We start from the raw sequence: 15,897 nt of genomic DNA, 5'->3' as shown, positions 1-15,897 counted from the left end.
TTGCCTGGAGAATCCCAGGGGCAGGAGAGCCTGCCGGGCTGACGTCTATGGGGTCACGCAGAGTTGGACACGACTGAAGTGACTTAACAGCAGTGCTGGATAGATGGGATGGAGCCCCGTTGCCACATGACCACCAACTGATTAATGTCGCCTTTATGTCATTTTTCTTTTAGTTGGCTTTCTCTTCTTATTTATTTTCAAACTTGCAGTTTCTTGGGATTACATCTCAAACAGACAACCTGACACAAAGTCCTTGACTCAGAGTCAGCTTTTGGGGAACCAATGGTGACTGCAGCCATGAAATTAAAAGACGCTTACTCCTTGGAAGGAAAGTTATGACCCACCTAGATAGCATATTCAAAAGCAGAGACATTACTTTGCCAACAAAGGTACGTCTAGTCAAGGCTATGGTTTTTCCTGTGGTCATGTATGGATGTGAGAGTTGGACTGTGAAGAAGGCTGAGCACCAAAGAATTGATGCTTTTGAACATCAATTCAAAAGAAGTGTTGGAGAAGACTCTTGAGAGTCCCTTGGACTGCAAGGAGATCCAACCAGTCCATTCTGAAGGAGATCAGCCCTGGGGTTTCTTTGGAAGGAATGATGCTAAAGCTGAAACTCCAGTACGTTGGCCACCTCATGCAAAGAGTTGACTCATTGGAAAAGACTCTGATGCTGGGAGGGATTGGGGACAGGAGGAGAAGGGGATGACAGAGGATGAGATGGCTGGATGGCATCACTGACTTGATGGACGTGAGTCTGAGTGAACTCCAGGAGTTGGTGATGGACAGGGAGGCCTGGCATGCTGCAATTCATGGAGTCGCAAAGAGTCGGACACGACTGAGTGACTGAACTGAACTGAACTGACCTAAGAGATGAGATCAGTAGAAATTTCACCAGATATCATCAACAGGGAAAATCATCTTTTCTGCAAAGGGATACTTACATATATACCTGAGTTTAGTAATTGAATGAAGAACTACAGATTAAATTTCCAAAAAGAGTCACTCTCGTTGAGAGTCACAGGAATGAATCTCCAATCATGGAGGCCCTTAGCATATACAGAACAGAGGCCTCCTTAAGAGTGAGCGAGGCCATGGCTATGTGTGCTAGGCTGAAGAGTTCACACCATAATCTTAATAGCCTCTGATTATGACACATTACATGGCAAAAAGAGACCTTCAGTTCAGTTGCTCAGTTGTGTCCAACTCTTTGTGACCCCATGAATTGCAGCACGCCAGGCCTCCCTGTCCATCACCATCTCCCGGAGTTCACTCAAATTCACGCCCATCAAGTCGGTGATGCCATCCAGTGATCTCATCCTCTGTCGTCCCTTCTTCCTCCTGCCTCCAATCCCTCCCAGCATCAGAGTCTTTTCCATAAGTCAACTCTTTGCGTGAGGTGGCCAAAGTATTGGAGTTTCAGCTTTAGCATCATTCCTTCCAAAGAACACCCAGGGCTGATCTTCTTTAGAATGGACTGGTTGGATCTCCTTGCAGTCCAAGGGACTCTCAAGAGCCTTCTCCAACACCACAGTTCAAAAGCATCAATTCTTCGGCGCTCAGCTTTCTTCACAAACCAACTCTCACATCTATACATGACCACTGGAAAAACCATAGCCTTGACTAGACGGACCTTTGTTGGCAAAGAGACCTTACAGGTTGGAATTAAAGTTACGGATCTTAAAGTAGAGAGATTATCCTGGATTCATAGGAAGATTATCTTGGATTATCTGGATGGACACAATCTAATTACATAAATTCTTTAAAAATGGGAAGAAGCAGGAGAGTCAAAGAGATTCAGTGGAAGAAGACCCAGGGTGGATTCCAAGATGGAGAGGGATTCAATCTGCCATTACTTCTTTGAAGATGGAGGAAGAGGTCCAGGAGGTAGGGAATGTGGGAGCCTCCAGAAGCAGGAAAGAGCCCTAGGCTGACAGCCAGCAAGAAATGACCACCTCAGTCTTACAACTGCAAGAAACTAAATTCTGCCAACAATTTGAATGAGCAAGGAAACAGATTCTTTGCTAGCGCCTCCAGAAAGGCATACAGTCTGCAGTCACCTTGATTTTAGCCCAATGAGACCCATGATGGTCTTCTGGCCTACAAAAATATGAGATAATAAATTTATTTTTGTTTTAGGTCACAAAATTTGTGGCAATTTATTACAGCAACAATAGAAAACTAATACAAGGAGAATTTTGTGAAAATATTATGAGATGAATTGTAAAACTTGTGGTGAGTAAACTGTAGGGGCTTAAAACCTAGAAAAGATTCAGTTAAAGAGTGAGGATTATTAACACATTTATTTAACAAATATAACTTGACAACCACATGTCAGATAGAGGGGATACATTGGTGAACAAAATAGTGATGATGATGAAGAGTAATTTCTGCCTGGTACCCGTCAGCTGAAAGGAACATCCATTAATATCAATAACTGATCAGGCGTGGAAATATCCCTTTGCTAGAAATGGACTCTGCTGTGTGATTAAAAATACCATTACAGTTCACCCTGCTTATTTAACTTATATGCAGAGTACATCATGAGAAACACTGGGCTGGAACAAGCACAAGCTGGAATCAAGATTGCTGGGAGAAATATCAATAACCTCAGATATGTAGATGACACCACCCTTATGGCAGAAAGTGAAGAAGAACTAAAAAGACTCTTGATGAGAGTGAAACAGGAGAGTGAAAAAGTTGGCTTAAAGCTCAACATCCAGAAAACTAAGATCATGGCATCTGGTCCCATTACTTCATGGGAAATAGATGGGGAAACAGTGGAAACAGTGGCAGACTTTATTTTTTTGGGCTCCAAAATCACTGCAGATGGTGACTGCAGCCATGAAATTAAAAGACACTTACTCCTTGGGAGAGAAGTTATGACCAACTTAGATAGCATATTGAAAAGCAGAGACATTACTTTGCCAACAAAGGTTCGTTTAGTCAAGGCTATGGTTTTTCCAGTGGTCATGTATGGATGTGAGATTTGGATTGTGAAGAAAGCTGAGTGCCGAAGAATTGATGCTTTTGAACTGTGGTGTTGGAGAAGACTCTTGAGAGTTCCTTGGATTGCAAGGAGATCCAACCAGTCCATTCTAAAGGAGATCAGCCCTGGATATTCTTTGGAAGGAATGATGCTAAAGCTGAAACTCCAGTACTTTGGCCACCTCATGCAAAGATTTGACTCATGGAAAAGACTCTGATGCTGGGAGGGATTGGAGGCAGGAGGAAGAGGGGACGACAGAGGATGAGATCACTGGATGGCATCACCGACTTGATGGGCGTGAATTTGAGTGAACTCCGGGAGATGGTGATGGACAGGGAGGCCTGGCGTGCTGCGATTCATGGGGTCACAAAGAGTCGGACACGACTGAGCGACTGAACTGAACTGAACTGAACAGTTCATCTGGTTTCATTCCTCCCAAATTCTTGTTCTACAGACAATCTTTAGGTATTAAGTTAGGGTTTCTAGACATCTTGAACATAGGAGGATTGGTTCTGGCTCCAGGATTGCACATCACATTGACAGGGGGAGGAGAGAAGCAGGGCACACATGCTCTTTAGTAGTTAAGACTTTGGCCTTTAGTCCTTTTGCACTTCTGTGTATTCATTCTCTGGACCAAGTCACCCTGCTGAGCCAACCCAATGAAGTGCTGGACCTATAGCTGTGACAATCAACCCTGAAGGAACCAAGTTGGGTGTGGCTTCCATAGGCACCTGCAGTGATCCTTAACCTGGGGTGCCCTGGGAAGAAATGCTCAGGGCTGCACATGGTCCCTCCCTCTCAGAGGCAATGGGGCTGGGAAAAAAGCTAGGGGTAGAGGGTGGGTGGGTGGGGGACAGGAGCCCCAACAGCACTGACTCTTTGATGAATTATATAACTTGCTTAACTTGGCCCTGCCTCAGTTTCCACACTCTTGAAATGAGGCTGTGACATAGGGTTGCTATGAGGAGTGAAACATTTAAAGCTTTTAGCACAACACCCAGTACATTGTAAATCATCTGTAACTGTTTTATTATTCAATGCCCAGCCATCATTTACTAGCTGAGTGACTTCTAGGAAGTGAGACAATAAAGCAGTATCAAACTCAACTGTCCATATGGAATAAATAACTGTATTAATATTAGTAGAGTGCTTCACACTGTGTGTGCCTTTAACATTTTATGGTTGTGATTTGTTGCTGCTGTTAGGGAAGAGACCCTCAGCTGCAGGCTGGGCAGGGAGAAGCAAGGACGTGACTTCAGCCTGAGGCTCTCCATTCTCTTCAGCTGAGCCTAGGACCACTGGGATTTCCAGGGAAAGGTCAGGTACTAGGCCAGGAACACCAGGACTCCCTGCTCTTGTTGACACTGGGCAAATGGTCAAGGCAGTGGGTTCCAAGGTCAAAATCCTGAAAACAGGCCACAGAGGCCTGGAGTGGGAGGTGTGCGGGAAGGTGTAGATATGAGATGCATCCACAGTGTTGTAGAAGGAGACTTCACCAGTCTCATAGTCCAGGAAAACCCCCACTTTTTCAGGAGGGCTGGCAACAGTCAGTTTGGTCCGGGGCTCAGTGAGAGTCTGGTAGTCATTCTCATCAGACAGCCCTATAGTCCAGAAGTCATTCTCCCGGCTCATTTTAATCCAGCATTTTCTCTTCACGTCCTACCTGTACACTCCCACATGCCACTCTTTCCTGTCCACCTCCACCTCCCAGTAATGTCTCCCTGACGTGAAGCTCTTGCAGCCAAGCACACAGTAGTACCAATCAAATCACTCGGGGTTGTCTGGCAGATTTCAGCGTTCCTCTGCCCGTTGCAGGCTCCTCTGGTCATCAGACACGAGCAGGATGGGGTTAACTGTGTTGAGATCCAAAATCACATCCTCTGCAGAAATTCTGGGGGGGGGGGGCGGGATCATGGGTGAACCATTGTCCCTAGATCTCAGAGCCTCAGCCCTTAAGCCCTGGGTCTGGTTGAGGAAGCCCAAGTCCAGGGCTGGGTGCCCATAGACTGCCCTGAATGTGACCCTCTCAGCAACACCAGAGGAAAGCCCTAAGGGGCTAGTGTTCAGTAGGAAAGGGGAAAGTGATGAGCATCAGGGTCTGCTTAACCAACATCTAGAGCTGGCTCCTTCCAGCTACGTTTTTCCCGTTTCTCTCCCTGAAGTGACTCTGCCCACCTGTATTTCATAGGCATAGATGCTTGCTAAGTCGTTTCAGTTCAGTTCAGTTCAGTTCAGTCGTTCAGTCGTGTCCAACTCTTTGCGACCCCATGAATCGCAGCACGCCAGGCCTCCCTGTCCATCACCATCTCCCGGAGTTCACTCAGACTCATGTCCATCAAGTCAGTGATGCCATCCAGCCATCTCATCCTCTGTCGTCCCCTTTTCCTCCTGCCTCCAATCCCTCCCAGCATCAGAGTCTTTTCCAATGAGTCAACTCTTCGCATGAGGTGGCCAAAGTACTGGAGTTACAGCTTTAGCATCATTCCTTCCAAAGAATATCCAGGGCTGATCTCCTTCAGAATGGACTGGTTGGATCTCCTTGCAGTCCAAGGGACTCTCAAGAGTCTTCTCCAACACCACAGTTCAAAAGCATCAATTCTTTGGTGCTCAGCCTTCTTCACAGTCCAACTCTCACATCCATACATGACCACAGGAACAACCATAGTCTTGACTAGACGGACCTTCAGTAGTGTCCAACTCCTTGTAACCCAGTGGACTGTACCTGCCAGGCTCCCCTGTCCATGGGATTCTCCAGGTAAGAATACTGGAGTGGTTTTCCATACCCTCTTGCTGGGGATCTTCCTGACTCAGGGATCAAACCCTCATCTCTTACATCTCCTGTATTAGCAGGTGGGTTCTTTACTACTAGTGCCACCTGGGAAGCTCGTGCTCCATAGGCATATGGGTTTAAATTTCAATCCTTGTGCTACCACTCATGAAGTGAATGTCTTTTCTCTTTTTTCCATTGACCCAAGCTGTATAATATTTTAAGCCTCAATTTTCTTATCTGAAAAATGGGGCTAAAAAATACTAATCTTTAGGGTAGAAGATAACACACATTGTGTATTTGGTTTAGGGCCAGGCATAGAGGAAGTCCCTGATGTTTTAATAGCTGCCAGTCCTTTTCTGTGCTAAGGGGCATTATGTTGAGGGCTTCATGTGCTCCCAGGCCCACTCTCCATGTTCTTCAACCCTTTTCTGGACCCCGGAATCTGTCCTCTTTGGACAGTGACACTGGGCTCCCTTGCCTCTGGTTACCTGTTGGGTTTGGTCAGTGGGAGGCACTAGCTGAAGATTGGAAGGAGCAAGAAGAGAGGCATGGCATTTATTTCCTCCTCCACTTCTTCCCTGCCAGCTTCAGGGAGTGATGCTTGACCAAGGGGATGACTCATCTCAGGCTGCCCTCTCTGTGAGCTACAGCTTCCTGTGGGCTGAACACTCTCCTGCCCATCTCTTCAGGCCCAGCATGGTGACAGCACCCAACTGTTGTGAACCCTTGGGGACTGAATAGTCCTTTGTTGGTTTCCCTTTGCTCTCTTTCTTCCCTTTGTAAATAGTTTATTCTTTAAGCCCTCTTCAACCACCCATTTTGAATATACTGTCTCTTTTTTGCTGGCTTTTTGACCAAGTACACGTTCATTAACTCATTTAGTCTTTACCTCAACTCTCACATAAATAGGAACTACAGTCATCGTCTACAAGCAAGGAGACTGAAGCTCAAAGCATCAAATAACTTGAGGACACACAGTGGCAAGAGGTGGCATATGGACCTTGGGAAAGGACATGGCCTTTGAGCATTGCTTTCTCTCCTTGGTCACATTCATCTGCACTCTCGCTGCAATATTATTTCACCCTGCCTGTCCTTCCCCTCACCTCCACCGCTGATGCCTCTTCCTTCCCATAAAGATCTGTGGAAGCCCAGGAGACCAATTCTTACCAGTTCTCTGGGCACTCAGTGGAAGGCTGCTGGAGACTGAGATCTCCAATCAGAACTCTCCCAGTCACAGGAACTTGCTGTCCCAGAATCTCAAGACGTGGAAAAGAAAAAGGGAATATGGTCCCTCGGGTGTTCGTCCTGGGGGATGTACAGTGATTCACTCACCAGCTTGGAAGAGGGCCTTCTTCCGCTCTGAAAGAAAGGAGACACAAAAAGGAATGCTCATTAATTCTGATCTTTCCCTCACCCATTCTCACTGAGCCTTTTCTGTGTCCCTTTCTTCAGTCTCTTCCTTCATCTACAGCTTGGGTAAATCAGATATAAAACCTCTCAAAAATGGTGGATTTTCTTCACTCTATTGCTGGGGCTGCAGGTGACATGGCCAGGCTATACTAGGCTGTGTGTGTGTGGGGGCGGGGGTGGGGTGGGTATGTATGTGTGTGTGTGTGTCTGCAGGGCAGGGAGTGGTTAAACTGCCCAGACACTATATCTGAAGGTCCTCTCTGAGACTGTAGAAAAGCAGGGATGGTAGTCCCCACAGAAAATGAGCCTCTGGGTTAGATCTGAATATTCCTACTGCAAATGCCAGTGGGTCACACAGCAGGGAAAAGGTTTAAATGTTTATCTACCTGTGCCAGGAAACTCAGAGAACATCCAGGTCACTCACCTGGATAGGTTTGAGACTTCTCCCCACCTACAACGGAAGAAAGGTAGAGACATTACCTGAACTCTGTCATTTCTGAGTCCTTTCTTTTTACTTTTGCCTCATCTCACCTTCTTTTTGACCACTCCACCCTTCCTACCTTCTGCCTCTACCTGTTCAACTCTCACCTCCCCTTTCTTCTTTAGGGAAGGAGATTGAAGGCCCCTTTCTCTATTAAAAAAGAAAACACTCTCTATTCTCCCTACCAAATACTTCCCCCTCTCCAGTCACCCATATTTCTTCTCCTGGGAAAAAGGATCCAGAACATTCCTTTATCCCAGGGCAGAGTTAGGGGCTGAGGAACCGGCTGGAAAATATATGGGCAGAGACAGTCTTATATGTGAATTCAGAGAAAATGTCAGAGCCACTTACAAGTTATGTACTGGACCTTTCTCCACTCTGAAATGGAAGAAAAATGGTGAGTCATTAAGTTGTAAGTCATAGGAAGATGAGCATAGGTCCCTGGGGGAATCAGAACTTACCGAGCTCATACTGGAGCATCTCTGGAAAAGAAGCAGGGGAAAAAAAAAAAAAAGTACTGTTATTGGGGTGGAAGGAGGAGGACCTCTAGAAGATAAATCTTAAAGATGACCAAGTGCTGGGTTGGGTGCGAGAGGTGGGGATGGGGTGAGGTGATCCAGCTCCCTCTTGCAAAGCATGGGCCTTAGACTCCCTCTCCAGGTCAGATACCTTTTATTCTTTGTTCTTGCTCCTTTTCTGCCCAAGCTGTTTCTTTTTCCTTTTTCGCTCTTTCTTTCTCCATGAATAGAGTCTCTTTTTCCTTCCTCTGTAGCCACAGGAAGTAACCAGCTCCAGCGAGAAGCAGCAGACAGACCCTCAGGGTCCCTGCAAAGGCAGCGATCCAGCGCTGGGCCCTGCTGAAGAAGGGGTCTGCAATGGGATCCAGTCTTAGCTTCTCACCCTCAGGACAGGGTTCATGGCATTCATCTCCTGATGTTAAAATCTTTCTCTTCCTAAGTTCTCAGAGACCTTTAGGTAAGACTTTGGGAAGCCCCGCAAAGGTTTTATAGATACAATAATAACATAATACCAGAACTTGTCTTGAAATGTCTGTCTCTCACATGTAAATCTGTTATGTAAGCATCATAATCAAGTTTTTTTCTTCTAAAAATTTATAATAGGTTACATCCACATGGTTCCACTATCAAATAAAAGCACATAAAATATTATCCGAGTCTCCTGTCCACTCACACAAGTTTTAATACACATTTCTCTAGTGAGTGAGGCTGGACACTCTTTCATGTGTTATTCCTTTTCTGTGAACTAATAATTCATCCTTTGCTCTTTTTTCTACTGGTTTGTACTATATTTTAATGGGATTAGCATTTACTCTAAATTATGAGTTGTACATGGACCCACCTGCCCCCAACTTTGTCATTCGTCTTTGCTTAAGGATCCGATCTTCGCCACTTCTCTCCAGTTCCCATTGCCTGTCACCATTCCTGGCACATAGGAAATGCTCAGTAAATACTTGTGACATAAACAGGAGAAAACAAAAAAAAAAACCTAGTTCCATTAAAGGTTCTGGAACTTAGCTCAGTGACTCACTTTCACTGTATACCACAGAGAAGCACACATCCCCCTTTCGTTTCTCTTCTTTTTTTAAAATTTATTAAATTTTTTTTGTTTCTATACTTTTCTCTTTTTTAATATGGCTATACTAGATTTCAATTGGTTAATGTTTACATTGTCATTTTGTCTAATTTTCTATAGATTAAAATTTACATATGTCTCTTTTAAGGACTTTTTTTAAACTGAAGTATAATTGACTTCCTTATATTATATTAGTTCCAGGTGTTCACATCCTTCTTCTTCCAACAGCCATGGCTCCTCACAGTACACCTGCACCTAAGCAGGGTACTCACTTGCAATGGAAATCCGGGCTGTCTTTTCCTGGTTGAGGAGGGGATTTCTGGTGATACAGGACACCCCTTCCCCAGAGCCGCCTTTCACGATTAGAGATGATGTGACTGCGTACAGGCCCGCTCCATCTGCAGCCGGAGGTGCTGTCACAGCTGGCACGTTCCGGCCCTCGGCATCTCTCCACTGAATCTGGGGCTGGGGATACCAGCTGGTGGACTTGCACCCCTGGTGGATCTCTCCATTCTCATGGCCCATCACTTGAATGTGAAGGTCAGAGCCCAGTGCTGTGGAAAGGATGAATGAGCCTCAGTTCTTGGGAGTGTCCTGTGGTGAGGGTCTCAACAGGAATTGTATGGCACACTCAGATAATTAAACTCGAGTTTTCTAAGAAACTGTTTGCAAAAGGGTGGTCATAATGAGGAGAAAACTACGTGGAATAGAGTAGTACTCCAGGGCCAGGAACAATGGAGTGTTACCACCCACCCCTAAACCCAAAGGAGAGTGAAGAGGGAGCTGTTTTGAAGACTTAAAGTGGGAGAGTCATGTAGGGAGAGCTTTCATAAGAGGAGCTGTCATCTCCTGGAAGGGCATGTAGCCAGCTAGAGGTGGCCCTGTAGTGAATAAGCCAGGGGCATAAGTACCCTGACCCCTCTCTCTTCCTCCTTCTACCTTCTGCTATGGCTCCCCATGGACCAAACCCAGCCAGAAGCCACATGGCAGGAGAAAGAGATACGTCCTGAGAAAGAGATATGCCCTGAGAAAGAGATATGCAATGCTTGACATGGAATATGAGTCTAGTCTTGGTGTTCTCCTGTGGAACACAAGCAATTTCATGGAATATCAGCATCAAAGGGCCCTTTGTCACTATGACAGGTGAAGACACAAGACCAATAACAATCATGTTTGAAGATAGAGAAAAATACGAGCACTGTCCCAAACATAACCTTGACCAAACATTCCCCTATCCTGGCTGAGTGACGCCACTCCTTTACCAGTCCCAGATTAGCCTCACTCTAGTCTTCCTCCTGGATAAGATTTATGAAGTTATCCACCCACAGAAATATACCTCCTCCTCTCTGACAGCATCCCATCCAGAGCAAAGCCCATTTCCATAAAGCTTGCCCTAAATCTCCTAACAGAAGCCCAGAGTCTATACCAAGTCTCCTCTATCACCCTCTTCCTGAGACCCCTATGCTCCCACAGGGCATGCACTGCTCCTCCTGTGACAAGGATTGAAGTCAAATGGTCCAATTGCAGGTGTGCTCTGAGGGGGTGTGGTTTGGAGAACAGTGACAGCACAGATGCTGCCCATACAGGTCAGCCTCCCAGGGCTCATGGCGGCGAGTACCTGGAGGGGCCCCCAGGAGCCACCTGGAAGGCAACTGAACCCAGACACCCATGCGCCATCTCCAAAGAGATGTTTTCCTATCCTTCCCATCCTGACCTTCCAATTCCTAGCTTAGACCCTGGCAGTTGGCAGGAGGGAGCTCTTTACTTGACAAGATAGCGTAGAGGAGGGGGATCTTCCTGGAGGAAGACCTGCTTCTTTCCTGAGGGTCTCAGAGAAACAAAGTCAGAAGACAGAGGAGGCAGTTCCTGATGATCAGCCAAGAGCTTTGAGAGGTGGATTTGGAGCAGAAACTCTGCGTCTGCTCCTAGGTCCCAAGAGGAATACATTCAGAACAGAACCTGAAGGCTCACCTGCAAGCTTCAGCTCCAATAAGGCTTTCTCACAGAAGTTGCCATCTTAGAAAATAGCACAGGTAGTTTCCACTGTCAGAGGCTCTAACGTTGTGTATTCGGAGACCAGCTTTCCCTGCAGTGATGCCATCTCTTAAAATCTCAGTTCTCCCTTGGTACTCTGCCTTCTGTCTTCCACTTCCTCGCCATGAGCATACATGAAAACAACCTGCCTGAGGCTGGATCGCACCCACTTCAGTTCCATGGTCTCCACGCTCATCTTTGGGGACAGGTGACAGGGCAGCTTGGCGTCTTCACCCACCATAACAAGGATGTGGCCAGGGGGTCCAATCACAGCAAACTGAGCTGGTCAGAAAAGTGGGGGTGGGGAATTCCATGAGGACATGATGGGAAGGGGTTGTCTCAGGCTTAGAAAAGCCTAGAGAGGAATAGGATCCTGACAGAAGGACATTTGTCTTAATGGCATGTGAGCCTTCAGTTTGCAACAGGACTTCCAGGAATGAGGGGATCAAAGGTTCTGACTGGGTGCAAACAGGTAATTATCTGCTTCCAATACAAAACAGCAGCATTGTTCCCTACCTGAGCAAGGAGTGAGCAGTTGGTCAGAGATGAGGCAGATGAGGAGGTGAAATGGAAGGAAGTCTAGGGACCAAGCCATTTTCATCAGTGCTGCAAACAGAGAGATAGCAGAAAGAGTCAGGCAGAAATACCACCTGGAAGAAGATGGAGAATTCTGTGTAGGAACCTCTGCCTCCCCAGGGCCGACTCAGGGAGAAACACAGGATAAGTAGTGTAAGGACTCATGATCCTCCTCTGCCAAAATGTCTGCTTGGGAGTCTCTTCACTTTTGAGTTCCCACATGGAAAACCTCCCGTAAAAATATGTATGTTAAGTGTACAGTCAGTAACCCTAACCCATCAAGACATCCTTGGCTCTACTGAGTATGTTCAGAATCTCTACACTCGCCCACACTTCCCCAGCTATGTCAGGTCCAAGCCTCCACCATCACACCCTGATTAATATAGGACTCTCCTTTCTGGATCCTCCAATTCCGCTTGTGTTTCCTACAGTCTCAATATAACATCCAGAACATTCCTGGAGTCACATCCTGTCACTCCTCTGTTCAGCACCTTCTGTGGGCTCCCATTTCATTCTGAGTAGATGCTGAAGTCCTTCCAATGGCTGGCATGGCCCTCCTGGAGCTGCATGCTTCACTTCATCTCCAGGCACACTGTCCTTCCTACTGTTCCTTGGACAGAACACGACAGAAGACCTTGACCTTGACTCTTTCCTCTGCCTGGAACTCTCTTCCCCATACATCCACAAGCTCACTCTCTCGCCTCCTTCAAGCCCATCCTTTAAAGTCAGTTCCTCTATGAGACCTTCTCTGATCACAGAATTGTGGCAAACTGTTCCCATCCCCCTCAACTTCTCTCTTTTTCCCATTGCATTTTCACCAGTGAACATATCATACATTTATCATCTGTCTCCAGCTGCTAGAATGTAAGTTCCACAAAGCAATGATATTGGTTTATTTTGTTTCCTGATGTATAAGACACCTGTAAGAACGGGGATGGTTCACATGAAACCCTCAGTGAATATTTGTTGAGTTAGTGAATGGATGAGGACTTACTATTAAACCATCAATACTCACTAGCATTTTAGTTCAGTTTAGATGATCAGAATAGTCAGGTGTCATCCAACTAATGAGAGGAGGGGAGGTGGAGAGTTTATGGAGATAAGCATTTTTCTGCATAATGATAATGCTCTTTTGGCCTGGCTTAGAGGGCAGAGCCTGGCCTCCTGTGCTTCCACTGGGGACTTAGTTGTATTAAAGCATTTATTCTTATTTTTCAATAAAGTGGTTTCAAAGAGCAAGCCTATCCTGGACATGCAAGTGTTGCAACTTGGTAAGCCTTTAGTGAACTCTTTTCACAACTGTTCTGGGAATTCCCTGGTGGTCCAGTGGTTAGGACTCTGCATTTTCACTGCCAGCTTCAATCCCTGGTCGAGGAACTAATCTCATGCCATGACCAAAAAAAAAAAAAGTACTTTGGGGGGAAACATTTGTTCTTTAGTGGGAGAAACATCTCTGGAAAGAAAATGGCTCACTTTCTTTTTTCCCTTTCCTCCTGTGTTTATCAATGCTCCTTGGCAGATGGCCTGCCTCTGGGCTCACCAGCAATGAATAATTTCCCTATCTTGGTCTTTGCACTGCTAGGGAAGTGCCTTTTAGGTGTGGAGATGTAATTGTTGGCACTTGCACAGAAGGGCAAATATGTCAACTTCCAAACACACAGCAGACCAGTGCAGCTTATGCCTCTATGAAGTGCTGGGGTTCTCCCAGCACAGAGGCAGGGCCCCTGCAACTCCCCAGTTCCAGCCCAGTGTTTCCAAATGTACCTTGGTCCATAAAAGCACGTCCACCTTGTGTGATAAGAGAAGTGTGGGGCCCTTGCCAGCTAGCCAGGCTTGATTATAGCTGGAGTTCTAACTTGGCTTCCACTCCAACCACACCAGAGTTGTCTTCCTCCCTATATAGTGGAGAGCCTGAGAGTCGATTATTCCAAGACTAAGAACTCCAGATGGAGCCCTCTCCTTTCTCCCATCATGTATTCTTTCCTTCCCTGAAAATGTCACATGAAATGGTGTGCTGATGAAGTACTCAGGGTGTGCCCATTTGTCTCCTCTAGGCCCAACCCATGGCCATCACAAAGTTCACATCACTCTCCCATCAGACTGTGGTCCAAGATCCTGGCAGATTCCCTGGGTCAATCAGAGGCTGAACCTACCACTTCTTTTTTTTTTTAGTTTGGGCCAAGCTTTGCGGCTTGCAGGATCTGGACCACTGCCAGTGAAAGTGCCTAATCCTAACCACCGGATCTCCAGGGAAGTCCCATGAACCTACCACTTCTTAACCCCAAGGCGAGTGAATTGGAGAGTTAAGAATAAGGCCGGGTCTCAACCAGGCATTTTCATTCCTTCAACAAATGTTTATCGAGCACTCACTGTGTGCCAGGCCCACTATGTGTTAGATGTTGGAAATGAAAAGGGTGTGGGAGGTAAGTCATGGCACTACGATTCAGCAGCTCTGTGATTTCAAAAATCTGTTTGAACTTCAGTTACTCATGACACATTATGAAACAGGAAGTTTAGAATGTACACAGTTGATTTAGTAATTTCACTTCCAGATATCTGGTCTAGCAAAACACTTGCATGGGTGCAGAGAGAATTGTGTGTAAGGCTGACACTGAAACATTATTTTTAAAAGTGGAAAAAAAAAAGGGGGGTGGGTAAACAAGCTAACCAGCCACTCTAACCACTAACAGAAGACTGGTTGGTTAAATAAAGGCTGATCTGTATGAGGGAACTCAGTGCGGCAGTTAAGAGTAATTTATAGTCACTAACCCAGAAAATAAAGATATATTAAATAAATAAAAAGCACACTGCAGAGAAAATTAATGATTATATTAAAAAACAAAACCTAAGTTATTAATTTGTATGTACATGTTTATACCTTGGACTTCTTTGGTGGCTCAGATGGTAAAAAATCTATCTGCAATGTAGGAGACTGGGTTTGATCCCTGAGTTGGTAAGATCCCCTGGAGAAGGGCATGACAACCCACTCCAATATTCTTACCTGGAGAATCTGCATGGATGGAGGAGCCTGGCAGGCTACTGTCCAAATCACCTTAAAAGAAATCATGCTAAACTGAAAATCGAAGACTGAATGAGAGACACGTTTGTGCTTTGCCTCCTACCTTTGAAAATTATTCGGATGTTTTCAGTTTTAAAAGTTTTCATGTTTTACTCAGCAATTAAAATTTTTTACAAATAATTACTCTGACTGCAACATATTGGTTGTTCAGAAAATACCAACTCCTGTAAATCAACTGTATGTCAATAAATAAATAAAGTCTCCTCACACTAATTCACCCTAAACAAACCAGTATAAGGCCCGCATTCACAGTACCTGCTACTCTTAAACCTGTGCCAAGGACTGCCTTTGAGAAGAGGCCGGCAGAGGGAGGTGAGTGGGTCGAGGAGGAGCTGGGAGCAGAAATTTGTCCAGCTGGGATTTCTTGGGAGCCTGCATGAAACTCAGACATACCCTCAGACAAAAGATTGCCTTTCACCATATCTTCTGCTCTTCAAAACTGCTCCCTAAGATGCTAGAGAGGGGATATTATTATTATCATCATCATTATATAGGTCACAATTTCAATGCTGTCCTCAGAGTGAGGAATATATTTTCACTAATTTTGGGGGGATGTTATTTTTTTTTTTTTTTTTTTTTATTCCTGATTATAGACTGAAGAAGGAATTCATAGGGCCTGGACTCCATCTTAGGCCTGTTCATGCTGATCATGCTCAGCCACTTTTCCAATGGATTCTGAACTCTGTGTTTATTGCCTATGAAAACAACAACAGAAGGATAAGTCCCCCTCCAGACAGGGGAACCTTGAAGATCGTATCTAGGTTACTCATCGCCTAAGAGAAAACATACGCTAATTACCCTTTCCTCCAGACAGGCCATAAATTTTTCTATATCTATCAGAGTGTAACCTCGGGTTTATTGATTGTTGGCTAATTGTTTGACTGTTTGAGCACATGAGCACATAGCACGTGAATGATGGGGTTATTAGGATTGTATTTTCCTTGGTTTATGTAAGTTTCAAGGAA

The 15,897-nt window shown here is 45.5% G+C and overlaps 1 protein-coding gene across 1 annotated transcript; it reads right to left on the bottom strand.

Moving 5' to 3' along the window:
* Positions 1-3,947: 3,947 nt before the first annotated feature.
* On the bottom strand, positions 3,948-12,231 carry BTN3A3 (butyrophilin subfamily 3 member A3). Its single transcript, XM_055570842.1, is given in 11 exon segments — positions 3,948-4,869; positions 7,092-7,118; positions 7,594-7,620; positions 8,002-8,028; positions 8,112-8,132; positions 8,320-8,520; positions 9,516-9,797; positions 11,215-11,260; positions 11,262-11,380; positions 11,383-11,559; positions 11,794-12,231. Coding segments are annotated over 11 exon segments (1,716 nt in total). The 5' UTR covers positions 11,879-12,231; the 3' UTR covers positions 3,948-4,165.
* Positions 12,232-15,897: the final 3,666 nt, after the last annotated feature.

Source organism: Bubalus kerabau, chromosome 3 (assembly GCF_029407905.1).
Source record: "Bubalus kerabau isolate K-KA32 ecotype Philippines breed swamp buffalo chromosome 3, PCC_UOA_SB_1v2, whole genome shotgun sequence".
NCBI classification, from domain to species: domain Eukaryota; kingdom Metazoa; phylum Chordata; class Mammalia; order Artiodactyla; family Bovidae; genus Bubalus; species Bubalus kerabau.
This window is presented reverse-complemented; position numbering and strand designations above follow the sequence as displayed.